Genomic DNA, 23,268 nt, shown 5'->3' with positions numbered 1-23,268 from the left:
GGCAGAAATGCATGTCCTTTGTACCACTTACCACGAGAAAGTGATACTTAATTCCTAGTTACAGTAATAGCAAAATTAAAATTTATTTTCAAATAACTGAATTCAATGCCAAACTAAGAAGCTAATGTTACCTGTTGACTTATGGGGCAATCTGAGCAAGATTTAAGAGACAACACCTTATGTTTCTTACTTACACTAATTAATTATGAATTGTTGTAGGGTATATTTATAAGGAGAAATTAAGGTAAATGGTTTCATAATACTGACTAACTGAAGCCAGAGGAACTACAGGAAGTAAGAAAGTACTTCTGGAGAATAAAACAAATGGAGTGCCTCTTCTGAAAGTCACACAGAGGTTTTTCTGCATAGATTAAAACTTTTATCATGATGGATCACAAACTGTAAAGTAGTACTTCTGTCTATCAGAAAATTCTATTTTATGTGTGAATTTCAAGTCTTATACATGAAGACAGATAGAACTCTTCTACTTGCATTACTGGAGACTTATCAAAAACAGGATGCTTTTTTCTTGAGAAGATGAAAAGTACAGAGATAAGCAGGGAAATAAAGACTGAAGTTTTAACCAATAATATTTTTGTGTGGTTATCAGAGGAATGTAATAATTAATCTTTTAATCATTCTGAAGATTGTGTGAAATCATAATATCTCATCTTTTCCAGCCTCAACCTGCCATTCTTGATCTGAATTACAAACAATAAGAAAGGAGATGATTTAATGAGCAACTTTGTCATGTTGCCATTTTGCCTTAGTCAAAGGCAAATGTCTAGTTTTCCCTCTAAACTAAAATGGAACAGACTTATGTTTCAACTATGCTCACAACTAAGGCAAACATGAATGGAAAAGTTAGGGCTATTTTAAAGCTAGAACCTGTGTTTTCACAGAGACATAATTAAATACACACCATTAAGAAAAAGCAAATACTCATTTACTAGAAAATAAAATCCATTTGGTGAAGAAATACACATGTATGAAGTCTAAAATTTGACAAATATTAACTAAATAGAAAAAAAGAATTCACTCACAATGGCAATAGGTATGTTCTTATTATGAAGAAAAAAATGTCAGCATGATTTAATCATACTCAATAAATAGGCACTTCAATAAAGTATATATTTACACTGGCTTTCTGAATGCTAGGGCATCACAAAGTAGTATGGCTTTATTACAATGGATGGAAGATGGCAACTACTTAGAACCCAGTGCCAACATGGATTATAACAAATCCAGTGAGTATTTTGTTTTTCAATTATTCATAGAAAATTTAATCCTGATTAAGTATCCTTGGGCAGGAATTCATGGGTAGTTGATGACTGAAACCAACATTTATTTGAAATGCTTCTGTTAATTTAATCTGTGTATATGGCTTAATTATGATTGAATCCTCAATGTAACAGAAATGAATTATATCAGGATTAAAATTCTAGTACCACATCACCCATTCCATTTTCTTTGCCTTTTTTTTTTTCTTTAAAAGATGCAAGCCTGCTGTTTTAATTACCTTTATGTTGCTATGTCTTCTAAGCCTCAAAAACTGTTTAAACCTGCATTACTGGATGAAATTTTTAGTTACATTGATTTAAAAAAAAAAGAGGCAGATATAAACCCTATTTATATTCCCATTAGAATTTTAACCAGTATGAACATTAGTTGCAAAAAAGGCTTTTCTTTTACACCAATAATAAAGTTTCTTGCAGTCAGTTGTGAACATTTTACATGTGTTTTCTAGAGGATTCTCCCTCTTTTGTTTCCCCATCTTTTATACTGATACATAAAATGCATTTTCTCTAAAGCATGAAAATAAAAAACCCCTTGTACTCATCGTTATGCATCACACCAATTTCACAACCGGCCTATTTCAAACTTGTTTGAGCATGTAGATGTTTTAAGAACTGCATTTTGTAAGACCTTCAAACCTAGTATTGATACAAAGTATGGGCGTTTTTGGTGTCTGTGAATGGAAAAGATTCATGGTACTCTTCTGTGATACAGCTCAGCACCAGACGTTACCAATAAACAGTATTTATAAAACTATTAAAATTACAGATTTTTACACTCCCCAACACTTTTAATAGATTAACCTAGCAACCTTGTCAGACTAAAGGTCTGATATTATCACTCAGTTTTCCAGTGAAACCAATGTATCACACACATGTGACAAAAATACCTGTATACTTAAGTCATTATTGCACATTTATAACATAACGTATTCTTCCTAAACATCTCAGAAGTGATGTCGATTTTTATGTCCGGAGGATACTGTTAGTGGCAATGTCACTGATGACAGTGAAGATACCTCCCAATATAGACTATGAGATAGAAAAAGTCTGTAGAGGATAACCATGGAGATGCACTGACAGAGGATAACACCTATGGTAATAATCTAGAGACAAAAAAAGAGAGAAAAAGAAAAGGTGAAAAAAAAAACTCTCACCAAAGAACGCACAATAAATTTCTATCAGCATACTGTGTGAGTGTTTAACTTTAGACATTTTAATACTGCTGCAGTTACAAAAGATTTGAACATGTACCTCAAGTGCAGAATTCAGACTCTCACACCTGGGTGTTTTTAAATCAGCAGATAGCCCTGGGCAAGTCACATAACCCTTCTGGCAGTCTCTGTTCTGGGGAATTTCAGACTTGCAATTCACCACCCATGCAGTTTCACAAGCAGAGGTGATGTTTAGATATTCTATTCTTACAACAAACAGAGTGGGGAAAAAACCGCCAAGAAAGCCTGAAAACACTTTGTACTAGCACAATCATGGAGCTTTGAGGATAGTGATTTATCAATCTCACTTAGCCAGACCTCTATTCAGTTCAAGTCTCTTCATCAGTAAAAGCAGTGCACGGCAGTATTTATTAAATGCATTAATGTTTCTGAGGGAAAAAAAAGTCTTCAGTTTATGTAGAGAGAGTCTTTTAAAATACATGTTTTTATTAAGTAATTAGAGTATTTATTGATTGTGCATTTGTGTATTGTATTGAAGTGCGTTTAAAGAAGCAAACACGGCTAAATTATCATAGTGCAGGAACTGCAGCTGCACACGATTGTTAAACTTGCTCAAATGCAAGAGCAGAGCAATTGTATTCTCCCTTCAGTAAGCTCAAAATAGTGCAAAAACATTCATTTCCTGATCCTACCTCTAGAGATCGTCCTCCTGTCCTCAGGAGGTTTTCATCAAGCAACAACAAAAAGTCTCTTCATTAGTAACTTTAGAGGAGTAATTTTTTTCTGCATAGTTTTTTTTTAAAAAATTAAATGTAGTATTTAATTTACTACATATTTTTGGTGGAACCTTTTTCTTTCCCTTACATATCCTTTACACAAATAAAAGCTCAATTTCTGAATATATTTGCATACAAATGCACAGATGGTTATAAGCATAAAGAAAAGAAGCAAACCCTACCCTGGAATGAGGTAGTCAATCACCTGAGAATAGCAGTGCACTTCATCTGAACATGGCAAGCTCCACACATGTAGTTCCCTAATTCTCAATATGTTTAAGCAACTGAGAAACTCAGAGAGTCTACCTTTGTTTTTAACTGTTTAGAGCTTATAAACCAAATAACATATTTACATAGACTTCTTGATCTAAAGAATGCAGTTCAGCTACAGGTTCCCTGACCTATTTAGCCACATAAAGCTTTTACAGGAGGAAGACTAAAAAGCAAAAACAAACAAAAAAAAAATCCTCTGATTTATCTTTCTACTACCTTTGTAAAAAGAATCCTCAAGGTGTTTTTAATTAAAAGTAAACAAGCAAACAATAAAACAAAACACCCCCTCCACATTTTCCTTTGACTTAATAATCTCCCCTTTTCCCTCCCTTAACCTAGAAATGATTACCCTTAGATGATTCGAACCCTGTATGCCTTTGTAAAATATGACTCATATTAGCATCAATGAGAGTTGTGTGACTAAGACTTTTCAAGTTGCTTTGGGGTCATAAGATTAACAGCCTAAGAGCATGAGTTTGCTAACAAACACTAAACATGAAGAACAACTAGTATTCAAATTCCATCTCTTTTATCTTGCCTGTACATACCTTTTCTCTTTGATATTCTCTGAATATTACAGCAATGGTTGCAAGACATGGGTGGCACAAAAACCAGAGAATGCAGGCCTGAAAAAGAAGATGAGTATAAGTTGTAAAATGACTACATGCCAGTTTAGAAGAAAGAGATGACAGTTACAGGAACTACATTTACATTTCTATTTTATGAACCCATTGTTTAATTTTCAATCAACAGAATGAAAACCACACAATGAAAGGTGGGATTTCTGTTTCAGAAAGCTCTATACTCCTTGTCAAGTTAAAATGACTACTCAGACTATGATGACAGAGTGCAATGTAATCAAATCAGACACTTGAACATTAACTGTCTTATGGAGGAAAAGAGTTTAGTGCTTCAGTCAACTGCATGCCACAATTATATTTATAGAAGAAGGGATCAGTTTCCCTGATGTAACCCGTACTTTGGCAAAGGTGATGTAGAACTCCCTTTTCAGCGTGCTTCTCTCCACTGTGATAATCTGGTAAAGACCAGCAGCCAGTGACAAAGCCAGACAAACTCTGAGGCCAATAAGCAGTCCGCTTGCTAAACCATGGTGCGAGTGGTAGCTGTGGTGATTTGTATCTTCAAACTGCTCCCAAATTAACAAAAAGCTCTGGAAAAGAATGACAGCAAAGTAAACTTAGAGTAAACAAGGTTACACTAAATTTTAAATAACCTTCCCATCACAGATTAAGTTATCTGGTCATGCTCCACTCTGCTTGTTAGAGACGGCCATGCTACACACCAAAAAAACTCCCCAGCCTGAACTGCTTTTTGGCATAACCTATTACTCCAGCTGTAACTGGCAGGAACAGTCTCACTTCTTGAATTCTGTAACTTTTAGAAAGTTCGACAAGTTAAAGTTTCCTGTAATTTGGATAGAAGCAATGTGGCACCTTAGAAGATCTGGAATAATCACCTCGTTAAACACTCGGCCTACTCTGCAGGAAGACCACTGAAATGATTTCACAGAGCTACAGGGAGGTGTCTCCTTCCACTTGTGATCCACAACCTGTAAAGCTTGTTTCAAAGGCAGGCGACTACGCCTTTTCTTTCAAAATCCTAACAGGATTCACTTTTCTTTTCAAAGATGGGGAAGTAAGAGGGTGGTGCTGCTGCCCCTTTTATACAATAGCCTAAAGGCTCAAGCATTCACCCAGGTTGAACTTGGATCTCCCACAATTCCTTTCTTTGCCTAAAGGATATCCAATTCACATCTCCCACCTCCTTGGAGAGTGCCGCAACTGCCAGGCTATAGGCTGTTCTTGGGTGGGCCACTCTCCACCCCTTCTATTGAAGCTGTGCCATTGTGGAGAAAAGAATTCAACATCAGCTAGGTCAGAAACTGTGAGCGAGCCTGGCTCTGCAAGCAACTGGCTCAGAAACCTGTTAGGGTCTAGGAAAGGAAGTGTCACAGGTTCCAAACGCTGTTCTACCATCTGGACAACACTCTAGCCAAAAGATAACTACACAAAAGATAGTAATCCTCCTTAACTCCCAGTGTTGTATCCATTTACTGCAGAATCCAATTTTGTAGGAGCACTCTGAGAAAGAATATTGATATTCTCCAAGGAAAAACAGACTAACAAGTGCCTAGTTTCTGAATCTTAGTTGGAAGAAGGCAGGCGCCTACTTGCATTAAAAAAGATGTCTTGCTGAAGAACACCTTTTAAAGATTTTAGGAATGCTAACATTATAAATTAGAATACACATAAAGTTTAGACTCTCACAGCATTATGTAGCAGCTGAATGGCATTTTAAAACTTGAATATACACTGGAATCCAGTCCACCTACTGCACACATCTAACTTGCACTGAGGCTTCAGGTGCCTAATAAAGCAGGCTTTCTGAAGAAAGGTAGGCAAATTTGATTTATGAGTGAAGTAGCTCTCAAGGCCTTCAGAAGCAGACATTGTATGGCTCAATTTAGAAACATAAATTAGTCAGATTCCTTTCTCAACACATTCAAAGGTTTTCTCACTACATTAACTACATAAAGACAAAAAGGTTACTGATATTAAATTTTTAAAAAGTGTGTAATCCACCTGTGCCTTTCAAAAGTGGATGTCCTTGAGCCTCATCAGTCAGTATTAGAATAATTATCGCTTAGAATATCCTCAGAGGTACTCTCATGCTTTCCCCCTCCCTTACCTAGGCCATGACACAGCAAGCACAGCTGCTGTTGTTTCAGTCACTCCTCAACTACCTGGATGAAAAATAGAAGAAGGATGGAAGAGGGACAGATGTAAAGTGTGCACATCTTCAACACAGCTGATTACTAGCAAACAATCTGACCAATAGGCTTCAAATCTTCCCACCATAATGCTCAAAATAGAGTAACTTCAAGCAAACATCTTCAAATGATCAAATTACTTAACTGAGAATTCTGTCAAGGATTAAGACTGAAACAAGACTACATTGCTCCCCAATCCCTGAGATACAGCAGTGTCTGCTAACATTGTGTCTATAGCACTAGTTTTGGCATGAAATTGATGAATTCCTATCACAGAAGTTATTACAGTCCAGTTAGAACATGTTCAGACAACAAACAAGAGTTCTACCAGTTACAGAATCACTGCAGTCTTGTAAGCATTTTGCCTTTTGATATTTACACTTGAGAACTGCCAAGTATTTAACTTCCCTGGACTGTACTTATTCTGCTTAAGAAAATAAAAACCCCCTCAACCTACGTATAGAATCTTCCTGACTCAAGTAAGCATCTGGGGGGAAATCATATTGGCTGATGGAGACGGAACTGTGATACTGCTCTAAGAAGAAACTTTAAGCTATCCCTGGGATCTACCTAACCTTAAAAACCAGAGCTCACAAAGGTCTAAATTTTCCTTAATATACACCAATAGTAACAGCAATGAAGGAAGCCACTTTCATGAGAAGATGACAAAGAGCTGGAGTAAAGGAATTATGAGAACAAAGCCCAAATCCTCATAGGAAAATAGTGTCTGACAGCAGGGTATGCTCTGGACTAGTCCTTTAAAGAGTGTAAACAGCACAACATCAGTTGATCAAAGGCTGTGTATGGTGACAGCATTGTAAGATCACAGAAGTCCAGTTTCCTTCAGCTTCATTAGATTAATCCAAAATAGGCAGAAGGCAGAGGCATTAGAGGTAGAGATGGAACTGTCAGTGCAACAGAGTGTAAACATGGACAACATGAATCTGTCATTGCTCTTACTATGAGCCAGGACTATTCTCACTTGCCAGGATCCTATAAAAGAGAAATCTGTGCTATGGAGTGTTTCTAGGTAAAAATGGATTAGGCAGTCTGTTCTCAATGAAGGAAGGGCTTTTGTACACTAGCGCGATCCTGAAGTAAAAATCTCTCTAGTTGAGAAAATTAAAAAAAAATAATTGAAATTTAGTTAAGAAATTAAGGTCAATAAGCCCTGAAGTCCCTCACCTTGATCACAGCAAGGTAACTGTCAACTCAGCTGCAATATTGGGAACAAGCTGAAAAACACCCAGACACCAACCTGCTGAAGTAGGTATCAGAGACATATTTTTTGTTGGCAGTGAGTAGAACTGTGTTTGAGCTCTGAGAAGAAATCAGGGGGCAAAATTCTAATTGTTATCCAGAAGAACAACTGTGCTTAGGCTGTAGACAAAAGAACTGGATGAGACAGGTAGCTAAAGAGCTGACTCACACCAGCTACATCTGACATTAAAGTCACAACTGCTTCCTCATAAGGTAAAAGAGAATGATCATCTCCTTGTTTATATAATACACTATTCAGAATGCCTGACTTCACCTGCACATACTCCTGACCTATCTTGGTTCACAGTGGACACCAATCACTGTCCAGTATTGACCTTCCTCTTCGAATACTAGAAGAGTGATGGCCATGGACATCATCCTGATTTTCCAGATATACAAGCTGAACCTCCACATCCATATGACGAAGAACCAGACACTCTTCCTTTTTGTCATGAGGAAACAATTATGGTAGAACTCCTCCTTCCTTTTGCTACGCCAACACTGACTGTATGACAAGCCAAGATAACATATCAATCTCCAGCAAAGGCAGGTTCTCATGGGACAGATCATCGTTCAGAGGCAAGGGGGAAGCAAAATGGAGATTAAAACTAGCAGCAAAGCAAAGTGGATTAACTAGCTGTTTTTAACCATACTTAGTACTCAGGTATCTGATGCCATGCAATGCCAGTACAATAAAAAAAAAATTTAGAGCTAAGATCAGAGGTAGAGCTCATTCTGAGCACACCTTTAGGGTGTACCTAAAACGTGGCATCTAACGCAGTAAGGTTCTCTGTCATTCTGGTCAGGTTCAGAGCAATCAGCTACCTTTCTAGAATCATTGCCTCCTCTCTGATCAGCCCTGAAAGCTGAAACTACTCAGACCTATGTGACATGAAGGGCCTGCCATCAGTGAAGCTCTGAACAAGGTTTGTGCCCCAGCAGCAGAGTGAAATCTTTAATGAATGAATGCACAGCAGCCTGGGAATCTTGTGTTCTGCAGCTGAAATAAAGAACAAGTTAAGGCAAAGGGAGATGCTGAGTGGCAGACTTGTCCCTCCTTCCTTGCAGCCGCAAAGAGCACAACAGATTCGCTACTAGGAGGTTGTGTCCACCCCACACTGATGGTAGCCTGTAAACATAGCCTGGGAAATTACTAGTGCTTCTGAAAGAATAAAAATTAAAAATTCATAGCATCAGTACAAAGAGGAGAAAAAATCCTGAAATTTGGCTGAGTAATTTGAACTAGTAGCAGGCAAATAGGATCAGACAGTTTGCCAGTCAAAACTGCAGTTAGGCTGAAGAATAACATGTTTTCCCAGGCTGTCCACTTGCTTGACTTCCCTGAAGATGAGATGAGGACAGGTACAGTAGAACATCAATAAAACTAACACGGTGAAATCTCTATCTGCTGCATTAAGGTAATGCACATGGTTTCCAGCAGCGTTCACAACAAGTCCTCAGAACATCTCTGATTATCCACATAAGTCTCTCCAAACTCTGGCATAGGAGGAAGATGGCTCTCCCATAAGAATCTCTGGGAAAGATCAGAACAGGAAAGAGGTTATTCTAGGTTTTTAGTCATTAAAAGTGCCCATTGATTGATTACAGCAGGCCAAACTCTTGTGTCAATCTAGATAGACCAGTGAACAACTGATTAATCCAGAGACTGAAGTCTAAAGATCACCACCTTTGATAGAGGTGATAGTCTAAATCCTGCTCCCCTGAGCTCAACAGCTTCTCTTTGTATTAAGGAGAACAAGTCTGCCAGAAGGTGTATTTTACATGTACTGAACCATGAGATGGAAAATATCCTATCCAGAAGGGACAGGGATACTCTTCGTGTCAGGGAACTTTTGCTAGAGACAGTGGACACTGAGATAGGGGTGCAAAACCACACAGGCAGTGACATATTCCGATATCCATACTCTGTTCCTACAAAACTCCTGCCAAACCTGACATTCCCAATGTTACCAGGAGGAGATGTGGTAGAGCTATGCCTTATGGTGAAAAGTAAGATAGCCAACTTTGTGCTAATGCTCCAGTGCTGCTCCAAGAGTCAACACAAATGTGTAATGGGTCAGTCTTGGGGGAAACAGCATATATGTATGATATCTGCCCCAATTTTTACCATAAGTAACAAACAAAAAAAGATTAAGCTGATTATACTGAGTGTCCTTTCTATGTCTAGTAACAGGGAACAACAACAAAAACTTTCCAGTCTCAAGTGGCAGAGTACTAACACACCCATATGCAAGCACAAGTGCAGAGGCATTAATAAAATTAAATACTTTAGAAGTCTCCTTTACTACCAGTATGTAAAATTTCTGGTGCTAGATGGGTGTCAAAGTAAGGTGGAATGAACCTATCTTTAAATTCCAACAGTCCCATTGACCTTAATAGCCTTTGGTTTATATTCTTAATTAGCACGAAATGTCAGCTCCCAGCTACTCTTAATGTTTTAGCAGTCCACTGATTTAGTTTGGAAGCCACACTAATTACAGATACTACCCAAATGGCACAAAATCTTCAGTATAATCTCTTCCTCATTACCGTCTCCAGTTTCTCCCTGCTCTTCTCTTTCTCAATGGTTTTCAGATTCTCCTGTCTTTATGATGTGATTTAAAAAAATTTGTTTACAAAAGGCACCACCAGGGTTGAAATCTCCATTATAATTTACTTTTAAGTTACTGGTTTACTTGACTTTCTAATTTATACTAATGGAAAATATTTGAATGAAATTATGTGTCAGACCATTTGTATATTTGCAAGACCAATCCTGCTCATGAACCTTTCAAGATTTCCCTTATATTGATTGAAAGGACCATTAGACATTCTATTTCAGTGGTTCCAAAAGGAAAGCACTGAGGATTTTCATTTTTTTGGTGACAGAAAGGCTTTCTTACATCAGCTTTCCTTGTCTTTCTGCTCATGCTGCTGGTTGTCACCCCCCATAATACAGTTCACAATGCCTCAGTTGTACTGATTACAACTATTTATAGGACCACATTACACATCAGATCAGTAAAATGACTGCGCTGAAATATCTTTTTTCTTTTTTCCTAGTCTAGATCATTCCACTGATCTGGTTCACAGTATAATGCTACAAACAATTGGCACAAACAGCAGCTTGGAAACCTGTGGGAACTTCTTAAGTGGTTTTACTGCTGAACAAAAACATACTGTGGAGCTACACCTTAAATTGCTAAAGTAAAGAGAAGGTGGTGTTACCTATTAGACGTACTGGGTGCACATTATGCTGTGGGCTTTTTTCCAGTCTTGATACTCCCTCCTTCATAGAATTAAAATATTGAAATTATTTGGTTCACAGTTCTGTCATACTTAATAGCAGCTGTATATTTCAGTATAAGAATGAATACAAAATACAAACCTGTGTAACAACAACTACTACAGCAATGCCAGTAGACGTTGGACTGGAATCCCACTGAAGAGGTCTGCCATGAGATTTCTTCATTCTGCCTATTGTCCAACCCATACATAGACTCAATAATAAATACAGCATTTGTATCTGTGAGACTATGTCACACACTATTGAAAACAAAAGAAAAATGAATAGAGTCACAATAAAAATAAAGTTCTTTTTCCTAGAGCAAAGAGGAACTTTCTGTGTACACACAAACGAAGGATGGACGCTTACGCCTCTGTATCGCCTTTAGTCATAATTTTGATGATAGTTTGACTAGCTGTGGCTGTTTTGCCACAAAATGTGGATTTTTGTGGAGTTTCCAGTTACCAAACAGATCACTATCAGCCTTCCTCCAGTTATGCTGCAGTTCTGCAAGAAGATGGGCACAGTGCCACAACCTTCCAAATCCCACTCCTGTGTCAAAGTAGTCTGGGCTCAGGAGTCCATCTACATAAACAGACTTATAAATGCTAAAGAACTAAAATCATATGTATGTTAATCATACTGCAAATATGAAACATGATGAAATGAACTCCTTTCCTTGCTCTGAAGATCTTCTGTTCAAAAATCAGATAGTTTCATTGTACTTTAATTGTACTTTGTCTTAAGGATGTAGTAACTTGCAAAAGAAAGCACAAATATTTAGGACAAATTCCACTCTGAAACACTTAAAGGGGAAAATATAATGAAAAGCCCTAACACAAACTTCATTTAGAGCAACAACTTGCCTGTATTTCATTTTATTAAATGCAAAGCATCTTTGCTTCATTTTGCTATGTCCATTTTTACCTCTGTTTATGGAGTATGTGTTAATTGTTCCCAAAGTTACATTCTTAATCAGTGTCTCAAACCTGTGTTTGAAGCTGTATGAAACTGTATCTGAATAAAGAAAACTTCAAGCTAGAATATATTAAAGCCTTCAGTTGTTAGCCTCACTGTAGTACTATCGACAGTAGAAAAACCTAAAGATTTCTTTCTGGGTGATTGTTAGCTTTAGTTTTTGATCGAAACTTATCAAACCATTTACAAGCTGGTGTTGGGATCTGACTCATTTTACTGGCACAGAATAGACATACAAAAATTATTGATTCTTACACTATGTAAATTGTAAATTCAGTTCAGAAACTAGAGATGGGGCTCTACACACAACGATGCTTTCTGTTTTGTTTAATTAATATTTTAGTTCAATTGAATTTGTTCCTTATTTGTAATTTTCACTTAGACTAGCAGGTACAAGAGTAGTATTTCTGTCACAAAAAAAGCATAGTTCTATTTTTATACAACTGGACTGTACTAAAAAAGATAAATGTACTTCCACATTTACTAAAAATACCAGCACAGAAAATGCTGCCACTGTACAGAGATTAATATGGATACAAGGGATACAATGAAGATCAGCTGCAATATTTCCCTGACATTCAGCAATACTAGCAAGATACGGATATAAAACAGACTTCAACATGTAATTCCTGGATATGTTTGGTATTCTCACAGTTTATATGCTTAAATGCTTCTTAATGTATTCAGTCACCTTTGCTGTTTAAGATGTATCAAGAGCTTCTAGTAAATACAAATTTGATCATTCTTTAATAAAATTAACGAGCACTGATTTGGGTAAAATCATCATGGTTATTTTCTCTCTCACTAGAAAAAGAATTGTTACGTGAACCCAAGATAAGCCAAACCAGTGTCACAAATCCAAACTAGAGAAATGACTGAACAAATCTGGATGTACTAGGAAGCATTTTATTTTCTGTCACTCCTTAAGATAACCTGCCCTATAAGTTATAGCCCGACATCATCTTTCAATCGCATCTTGAATATATATATTGCTCTGCTTCAGTGTGGCAACAATTCAAGTGGATTCACAGCCAAAATTGTGTAAGACAAAAATTCAGTATCAGCTTTAATCTTTGACACCTCATACACCTTGCTCGAAAGTAACAAGGATGAAAAAAAATTAAAAAATTACAATAATCCCATGATATCCAGTGTCAGTGTAAAGTCATATGTTATTGAGCTGATTCCATAACTGTCCAATTTCATCACAATCAATCTCTTTTGGCTATTCAACAGGCATAATAATAGTCTTTGACTTTTCACATTTCATTCTTACCAAAAGAAGACCACTATTTGCAATGCTTCTGAATGCCAGCATTATTTCTGTCATTTATGTGATTTGCTTAGGCAATAAATTAGGCTGAGGATCATACACGGTAAAGACTAAATCATATTAGGAAAAGAATAGTATCTGAACAGGCTTTTAAAAAGCCACTCTGGCTCCGCTGCACTTAATAGAAATTTTAACATTTATTTTTAACTCTGATTTCTGTTGTGATACAGGAAACATGGTAGCACCTTCAAACTATACTACTTCCCATCAGCTATTCTTCTGAATTGTAACTGCCACTGAAGCTTTCCCCCTTTCTATCACTTCTGCCCTTTTACTGTTTTGGAAACTACAAACCTTAAAGACAGTAGGAAAGGAAAACTTTCTTAACTGAATTTTAGAAATTCAGCTATTGATTCAAAAATATTGTTTCGTTCATTATAATCTTTGCTTTATCCAAATAAAAATGGGCTCTTGACTACAACACATACACAGAAAATCTAACATCTCTGTTAGATCATCTAATCTTCTCTGAAGTTCTGGTTGGATAGTTAACACTGGGGAGGAATTATCCCTACCTCCATATTCTCCATTTAATTTCATTTCATGAGATGAGAGGCAAAGTTTATTAATACAGTTGCTGGAGAGGCTGCAAGGAGCTGCTAACTCAAATGGTTAAAACAAGAAAGAGGTAGTTACTGTGGTACCAAGTGCCATCAAGAGGCTGTTAATTCCAACTGCAGCCTTCTGAATGAACTCTACAAAGGGAAATATTTTTCCATATAGGCTGTTACTTGCCAACACTATCTCACGATCAAAGTATTACTTTCTTTGGGTGCTTCAAATCAATCAAAAGGTAATGCATTTGCTTAGAAAGAATCCCCAATGCTTCAAGTGTGAGCTACAGGAAAAAACGTCAAACTACCCAACAACAATATTTAATACTGAAGAATCCAACAGGAATAAGTTAGTGCATTTTGGAAAGGGATATTATAGGAATTTAGTTCCAGTGAGGTCTCAGAATATCTATACAGTGAAGAAAAATGCTTTTTTAGCACCAAATCTTTACACAAGTGTTTTTTGCATCATGCTAATCATGTAGTTCATGCTGTAAAACACTTTTTCATTACAATAATTGTTAATTTGTTAGTGAAATGACACACTCGATAAAATTTGACTAAGTTTCCTAAACAGTTTGCCTCTCTAAATCATGCAAACTCCATAAAACCCTTCCATGTACTGAAACATTTACTCATGACAGGCATGTATGTATGAAGTGTTTGTATGAAGGAATCTTGAGATAAGAAAATCCTTTGAAAAATCCTAAACATCCCAATTGTACAACTTCAAATTCAGTTACTGTAAACATCTAAAAACCAAAGTTTTTTCTTTTGGAAGAGCAAAGCAATTTTTAGTATTTTATATTAGAAATCCACTGATATGGTCCAAGATCATAATACAGTCCAATAACAGCATTTGCTAATGTATTACGCAGATTCATGTGTAGGAATATGCAAGAAACAGTAGACAAGCATACTCACATTCTGCCAGACTTCCCATAAAAGGAGCTCCTATCCCATCTTTAGAATAACTGATAAAAGAATAAAAAGATTGCATTTTTAAGTGAATGTGTCTTAAATGCATGTTTTCTCTTAAAAGTACATTTAGGCAATGATGCAGTTCAAAGGTCAGTCTTATGTTTTGTCACAATCATCACAGGCAAGACCATGTACTGATCTTTACAACACATTGTTCTTCAAGTCTAAGACTGAAAGCAAAAATAAGCAACAATACCTTGAAAAATGCAGGTAGTTGGCAAAAGCCGAACCAGCCTGCAACAGTAATGCAATTGTCAACACCTTTAACACAGCATGCATAGGTCCACGCTTCTTAATTGTCTGCCATAGGGATTGTGCATATATGCAAGCAGTTATGAAGTATGCTAGGACAAGCAGGAAAAAGAATTCATGTAATCCTGTGAAAAAGAAGAAATACAGCTTAGTTTTTCTAAAGAAACATTTATACTAGCAGAAAACAACTGAACCAAAATAGATAGGTTTTTTATATATATAATCATTGGATAATACTTAGTAACTATCATCCAAAAGCGGCAGTACAGTTAAAACGTCTAAACCCTAGTCAATTTTATCCAAGACAGTCGGTGTCTTTTTTACAGAGAGCTGATTATTGTTTAATCTGACAAAGTGTTTTTTATTCAACAATACCTTTTCGGAGCGTAGGAAAGGCTTGCAGCAATTACGGAAATAGGATAAAGTGGAATACAGTTTCTTGATACACAGAAGATAATTGTAGCCCATTTAAACAGTCAGAAACACACTTATTAAAGGACTCAATTTTAGCTCTTTTGTTTGTTTCCATTTGTAAAGGCACAATCTGAGATAAAGGAAACCCAGAACAGACTTCTATTTAATCTTTTTAACCACTGGGTGTCACTCTTCCTCTGCATAAAGTAGTTCAAGAAGCACAGCTGACTAAGCCTCAAAAGTTTTAGATAAAGAAAAATAACTCGTATAATAGAAAACAATAACTAGTCCTTAGCGAGAATTTTTTTGCATTAATCTAAAAAAAATTCCCAAATTTTTTAGATTATTTATAAAATCGAACTCCTCTAATTTTCAATCTAGCAGTAGCCTGGTAAAATGCTTCCCTTAAGACCTGGATCCTGGAAATCTTTTTTATTGTCCATAAGCTTTGCAACCCATCATGAGCTCCCAAAGGATCAAAGCCAGTGAGCTACAGGCAAAACCAGGTAAATAAACATTCCTCACAGAAAACTTCTGTTTTCCTTTTCCAACCTTCCCTGAAACCTAGTGGTGCCCACAGAATCAGATTCCAAAAAATGTTTTTTTCTCCAGCAGCAAAATAAGTCTGCTAAAAACTTTCAACCAGTTTCACCCAGAGATTGGGAAGAGCAATACACATATAATGTATACACATTTGTATATGTGTATACACATTTCAATATAATGTATATACATACATATATATGTATACATTTAATATAATGTATACATATTTCAATATCTAAGCTGAAACACATTAGAACTGGATGAGTTCTAAATAGTTGCTTGCACAATAATTTCTATGGCTAAAATGAAACATTTTGGACACACATACAGTGAAACGGGAGGAAAGAACACAACTTCATAAAGACTCTTAAAAAAATTCAGGGCCACTCTGCTTCTCTTGTACACCAATAAAAAAGCATGATTTATGAATGACAAAAATATGTGGTTTAGATCAAATCACTTTTTCTTTCTTTCGCTCTTTATATTTCTGCTTCAGAAGACACCCACTGAAGTTAGCAAGGATTCAGAAGGAAAAGTTGTTTCTCACCATGATGAGTGAGTACACATGGAAAACTCTCTAGGAAAATCAACTAGCTTTTAATAAACACTAAACATTTATGATAGAAAGCTTCTTCCAACCACAGACAGAGTGTGGATTATTGGCTTGAGACCAAAAGGAGTTAGGAGAAAACAGCATTGAAAACCAACTATAAAAAATACAGAAGCGTAATTTTCAATTTGTCTTCTCTAAGTTTCCTGACTTTCAATGAACCTAGAATTGACAGAGAAAATAAAACATATATACCTTAATTTAAAATTCCCTAACTTCAAAGATCTTCAGAATGCTGTCTACCTGTTCAGCTGCCTTTAGAAATCCCAGATTACACCAATACCACATCATACGTAACAAAAACCCTATCGTATAAAATGATAAAAGATTGTTTGCCAGGGATCAGAAGTCAGGCCTCCTCATCTCTCAAGGCAAACATCTTAACCACAAGGTGACAATCTTAAGTTCTTTCCTATGCTTTCCTTACAGTCCATTTAATTTTCAGATCTCCTTTGTCAGGCCACAGATTAAAGTAACTAAAGTGAAGGATGACCTAACTAAAACCATATTTAACTATGTAGTTTTCAGTTGCCTGCATGAAAGAAGCAAGAAATGAAATTGGATCTTCTCTCTGATACCCTCATGTTCTAAGTTTCTATGGAAAAATGACAAAGATTATTTCTCAAAGATGCACAAAAAAAATTAAAAATGAGAGAGAGATGAAATTCTCCTCAGTTCTTTGAAAGCAGACATGCACGTAACTTGAGGATTCATGGCAATGATGCAGGTTTTAATTCCAAATAAATAGAGGTGTTCTTCTGCAAATGTGGAAGACATGGTATATGCAGTTCACCTTGCTACCTACTTGTTAGATCTTTGCATCCAGCAAATTTACACACCTCAGAGTGTAAGCTGTTTAGAGTTCTGCTTCCAAGTGCTCAGTCTTCTTACAAAATTAGTACAGAGCTCAGATGCCTCTCTAGAAGGTCTGTACACCACTTTAAAGTGCCACATGATGTCTTATTGCTGCTTTTCCCCTTGATTTAACAAAAGAATGCTATTACTGCTTTTTGAGAAAAATTAAATTAACTTAGAATTCACTTCTGAACACCAAATTCATAAAATTAAAACTGCCAGCTAGGTTTATAGAATAAGAAATTAAAGACAGAGGTTAAGCCAATTATAAGCCTTGAAAAACAGATGATTAATGTGCTACTTTCTTACAGATTCTGCTAAATGTTTCCATGAATATTTTCTTCCTTTCAAAAAGGGAGCTCCCTTTTGTTCCCTCTATATCCTCTTGAGACCACAAATGACAGCAGGGCATCTGATTCTGAGCATAGCAATTAGGCTCATTCTGGGTATGTAGGTTCTATCTGTATAAGAAGGCAGACTAAGCCTATAGGGCCTTTCTCTCACAACAGACCCAGGTCAGTGACACATTGATGAGGCCTCCCAAAGCAGTGATGCTACACACTGCAACAAAGCATTAGGGTGGATTATCCAAAGCATAAAATTTTATCTTTATCTGCTGTCTCAAGTCACTTCAAGTAATTTTTCTGTGGACATGTAAAGATATAAAATTGCATTTCTTAAATAAAACAAAATCAGGAGTGACAAATCTAATCTACAGCCTGTGACTAAGACAGGAAAATCTAAACACTGAACTGGGATTGTACTGGCAAAATGTTTTATCGTGCATGTACTCGTGTTGCACAGAATCAAGTTTCATACAGCTATTACATTAATTCATTAAAATCAGGGATTAAATTCACATTGAAGTGGAAGATTAGAATTTCGAGATGGTAAAAATACCGACCAGCAAAGATGTTAACACTAACTTTCCTCGTGCGTACATACTTCCATTTAGGTAAGTTTTGGAAAGTCAGTCTCGAGAAAAGAAAGGATTTTTCTGTACTGATAGAAAATGAAGTTTACTCTCCACAAGAATGCAGAATATGAAATATAAGAGACTCTGCTATCCATTCCCCATACTCTTCCAAGCATAGTAAGTACTGATTTGAGTGATCAGATCCTTAACTTACAAATCTAATTTTAAGAAAAAAAATCTTACCCGATTCCCCTGCGCTAAAGTGATCTAATGGATTCCCTTCTGCATCTGGGTTTAGTAAGATCATTTCAAACTGAATATCCTCGGATTCAGAATAATTCTCCTCGCAGGTAAACTTGTCTACATAAAACACATACCATGTTTCCGGATAAGGAATCTGGGACACTGTCAGATTTTGCTCTGTGTGGTTCACAGTCACTTTGGAAGAAAACAAAGAAACAAAAGTACATACTTGATTAGTTTGCTTTTATAAGACTCATCTTTGAATGAAGATAAAACTTAAATCCACAACATCATGTACAATGTAAACTACATACAATAGAAAACAATCTTGAAAGCTAGCCATAACACCAGAGACCAGACCTCCAATTTCATCTTTTGTTTCAAACAGGTGCAGGCAAGAGTTGGTGAGGGTACATACCGCATTCCACCTCTCAGCTTTTACCTTTGCTGGGAGGGCTCTCTTCTGCCAGAAGTCAGTAACTGCAAACTGTGTCTCCTATGCTTAGCACATTTACACCCTCCAGAACAGTAGTGATAGGATTAGCTATTCTGTACTGCCCAACAGATACTTCTGCAGCATGAAACGTACCTTTGTGAAATTTACTCTACTCTGTTTTCAAAGAGATTTTAGAGCACCGGATAGAAACACCTGCATGTGAGCTCTGTAAACAACAGCATGCATGTTTTAAAGGTGCAAGGTAGCATATTTCACAGCACCTTCCCCAAATTGTAATATACTAAATTTCAATTGACAGTTAAGGGATGAAACCATTGCCAAATAAAACTGTGTATTTCAATCAGATTACATTTAAAAGTAACTGTGTAACAGACTAATGTTTCATCTGCTCACTGGTCTTGCCACCATTTTTCCTAAGAGCAACAGTTAAGGAAGCACAATCTTTCTGAAACAAACTCTTGATGCAGATGAAACCTGTGGTTCTTTATGTTTGGGTGAAACTGCATGAATTGTAAGTACTGTTACACTGATTAGCGAACTGGAGTGCTAATCAGCAAAACCATAAATGAAAGTCATCTCTGTAGGAGAAATAACAATATCATGGCTGGACTGTAGATGAATTCACCTTAATAATTTAGGATAACAATGGCTAGGGATGAAGAAAGAGAAAAATTTCATCAAAAACCCTACAAACCAAGTTTTTTTTATGAAAGGTTTTTCTAAATGAAAAAGCCACAAACATACATACAAAACAATCCTCTAACAAGCTCATTTTCCCTAAATATTTTGTAGACAAAATTTAGAACTAATTTCTAATTTGAAGCCTACCTGTGAAAAACATTTATGTAATTCAAATAAACCTGTTTCAACTACAAGAAGTTATTTTCTGTTTCCTGAAGGTATGAACTGATCAACACTAGAATCCAGAAAGAATCATTCTATTTGTTTCTTTGCAATAATTATCATGAAGTACAAGCTTGGACAACACACAAACCAGGATTTCATGTGGTGCTTAATTCAAATGAAAGGCAAACAGTGGCTGACAGGAGTGGTTTTACTTTCCATTTCAGCTCTCAGCTGAGTTCTGACACCGTGTTACTTGCGTCGAGACTAAGGATCACACAGAGCGTGTTTAATCAGTTTTCCATCAAATCTACAAGCTAACTCAGAGGAAATGAAGTAAGATAAAACAAATATGTAATCGATTTTGCCCAACTTCAGCAAACAGATCCAACTCACCCTGTGGTCATACAACTCCTTAAATACAGCAGAAAACAGCGAGTGCACTGCTGGGACAGTGAGGAATGATGGACCAACTGCTAGTTATTTTAGCAGCATTTCTGTGCAGCTCTCGTCAAGTGTAAGGAAACTACATCCTTAGAAGTGACATCTGTATAAGATTTCACTATGACAATGTTATAGGAGATCAATCTGTTACTCTAGGGATTCTGGCTGCACAGAGGAAACGTATTTAAAAGAGAAGCTGCAGTCACTTAAGACATATTTGAATGAAGCTTCTAATATTAATTTAATTTCTTAGAGGAATATTTATGCTTTAATTAAGTTTGGTACTATTACGATTAACAAATAGTGCAAAAGTTATTATTTCAGTCTGTTTGTCTTCTAGTTACATAACTTAATGCTTCAGTGTTTTATTGTTCTTTCACATTTAGGTGGGTACTCGTTAGGCTGTATCCTGATTAGCTCATCTTTGATACTGTATTAAAAATTTTCTAACATGTTTTATACATCAAAGTGTGACAGGTTTGTGCTATCATGAAAATATAATTTTATTTTTGTTTTCTCAGCTTTGAAAATGCCATTTCCATGAAACTGGAGAACAGAAGCCTCCTGACAAATCAGAAATGCTCCTTTGTAAATGAGAGACAAAAGGACAATCTACATATTGTATACTGGTATAATTCTCAGCTGAAATATTAAAATCATTTGAATGTGAGATTCAGTGATGAATATTAAATTACAAAATTAAGGGGTGAAAGAACATTGAGTTATAATAGAGGCAAGTTATAAAGGAAGGCAATATAATGCAGATTAATTTTTGCAGAAAAGAAAAACTTATTATGAGGTAGTTTAAGAGAAGGTTTGCAGGTACAAAATTACCCTTTTACTTTGTACTTGGGATACATACTCCCACCTTACAAGCATTCACTTCAGAAGTTTAGGGGTAACTGCAGCAGATTCCAGCAGTTTGCCTCTAGTTTTTTTTTCAGTCCACTGCAATAAAAGTTACAATTCAAACAATATATTTGATTGTCCCAAACATTTAGATTCTCAAGTTCTTCAGTTTCATAGGAAAATGGTCTTCTCTGTAAATTCTTTCATATACTCACGACAATCTTTTTTAAGAGAAAATTTGAGATTAAAAAACCAAAAAGACGGACTTTTAATCCCAGCACAGTTAAAGAAAAATCTCTGTACTGAATGACTAAATGAAAACTTCAGCCAAACGTGTACCCTTTCTGAGTTGCGAACAAGTGAGAGCATGAGGTTAGAACTGGTCATAAAGTTTGGCTGTTTGCATTAAATTCATTATTTGTTGAGGATTTAATTTTCCAGCAGTATACTAAATCACAGCTTGAAAACAAAGTCTTCTGAAGTGATGCAAACAAAGCAATTTTATTTCCTTGTAGTATTTTTTAATTGCAGAAGGCCAAAGTCCTAGTTGATGCAAAAATTCACTGAAATTAATATTCTAAACACATAGATAACTCAACAGGGTTCTAAATAGACCAGTAATTTAATTTATAGGGGGAAAAATGTAGCAACTTACTTGTCAGCTGAGCTTTAGAGAACTTCCCTGTACAGCTGTGATCCTGGATATTGTTCTGCAGCTTCTGCCATTCCTGTGCTTGAAAGAGGTGGAGTCTAGCTGCTTTTGTCACAGCTACTGCCACATTCTTGATTCTGACACACAGAACAGCATGATCACCTTGATATTGAAAAAATAAAATCAACTACTCTGCCTTGATGTCAGTTACAAGCAAACAGTGTGGCATAGATTTTTTATAAGTAGCCACACTACAGCTTCACATAATTTCTTAAATTTTTACCACTACTTCCTAATAAAAGTATTTATGGACTTTCAGGAACAATTTCTATACATCTCATTAACAAAACACCGCATGCATGATTCCCTGTGATGGTACTTAAACAAACCTTCAACATAACCCAAATGTCATTAACCTTCTCTGCTACAAAAGCCTTGCTTTGCCTCCCCTTCCCCCTCTTTTTTTTTTTTTAAACAGACTTCCAGATACCTTTTTCTTTTTTCCTTCCTCCCACCCCAAATTTTATTTTCTCAGGTTAAAGACAGTGTTTCAGTAGCCTCAATAATTGGTTCAAAGTCTAGTATTTTATGACCTTTGTGGCATGATTACAAGCATCGTGGGGTAGCTCTTAAGAGAGCTTAAGAGAAATACCAGAAGAACTTATGTAAATGGACTTTCATGTTATGGATGGATTAGAGCTAAAATACTTAATTGCAGAGATGACAGATGTCAAATTGATACAAAGAAAATCAAACTTCAAAAGTGTTCTCTAATGTGTCAATCTACATACAGAATCACAGAATGGCAGAATGGTCTAGGTTAGAAGGGACTTAAAAGATGATTTAGTTTCCATTTCCCCTGCCACGGACAGGGACACTTTCCACTAGACGAGGTTGCTCAAAGCCTCATGCAATCTGGCCTTAAACATTTCAGGGATGGGGCATCCACAACTTCTCTGGACAACCTGTTCCAGTGCCTCACCACCCTCACAGTAAAGATTTTTTCCCTAATGTCTAATCTAAACCTACTCTCTTTCAGTTTGAAACCACCACTCCTTCTCCTGTCACTATAGGCTGCACCTAGACACACAGAAATATTTCACTCATTTTAGAACTAGCTCATTTGGCACAATTTATCTTGCCTGAGTAATTCTACAATCCTCAAATTTATTTTGATAAATTGTTTCATATATTGCCATAGACTTCTTTAACATAAGGGTATCCTAAATTAAAAGGTAGAATTTAATGTAGAAGAAAAATCAATTGGTACTGCAAGAGCACAAACTCCATTCAAGTTTAAGCAAGCTTTGAATGTTTATCTGTAAGAGTAATCTTCTTTCCCCCTAACCTTGGCATGAGCTAGATTTGAGTCAACAGACTAGTACTAGATTCAGATAGGGATGGTTTGCTGTTCACAGCCAGCTGCAAGACAGTGGTCCTGCAATAAAACCTCAGATAAGGTGATCTCCTGGTATCTGTAAAACA

General features: G+C 36.3%; 1 protein-coding gene across 1 annotated transcript; it reads right to left on the bottom strand.

Annotated features, from left to right (window-relative positions):
- Nucleotides 1–924: 924 nt before the first annotated feature.
- GPR180 (G protein-coupled receptor 180) lies at nt 925–22,181 on the bottom strand. The gene is made up of 9 exons (XM_029960997.1): nt 22,173–22,181; nt 21,787–21,970; nt 18,539–18,733; nt 14,899–15,079; nt 14,646–14,695; nt 10,959–11,116; nt 4,499–4,690; nt 4,068–4,145; nt 925–2,401 (listed from the first exon to the last, which is right to left on the bottom strand). Exons 1-9 carry the CDS (start codon nt 22,179–22,181, stop codon nt 2,243–2,245), a joined length of 1,206 nt encoding a protein of 401 aa, XP_029816857.1. The 3' UTR covers nt 925–2,242.
- Between the last annotated feature and the right edge of the window lie 1,087 nt (nt 22,182–23,268).

Source organism: Manacus vitellinus, unplaced genomic scaffold (assembly GCF_001715985.3).
Source record: "Manacus vitellinus isolate BGI_N305 unplaced genomic scaffold, ASM171598v3 scaffold_2_pilon, whole genome shotgun sequence".
Classification (NCBI taxonomy): domain Eukaryota; kingdom Metazoa; phylum Chordata; class Aves; order Passeriformes; family Pipridae; genus Manacus; species Manacus vitellinus.
Note: the sequence above shows the minus strand (reverse complement) of the source record. Positions and strands in the feature narration are given on the sequence as shown.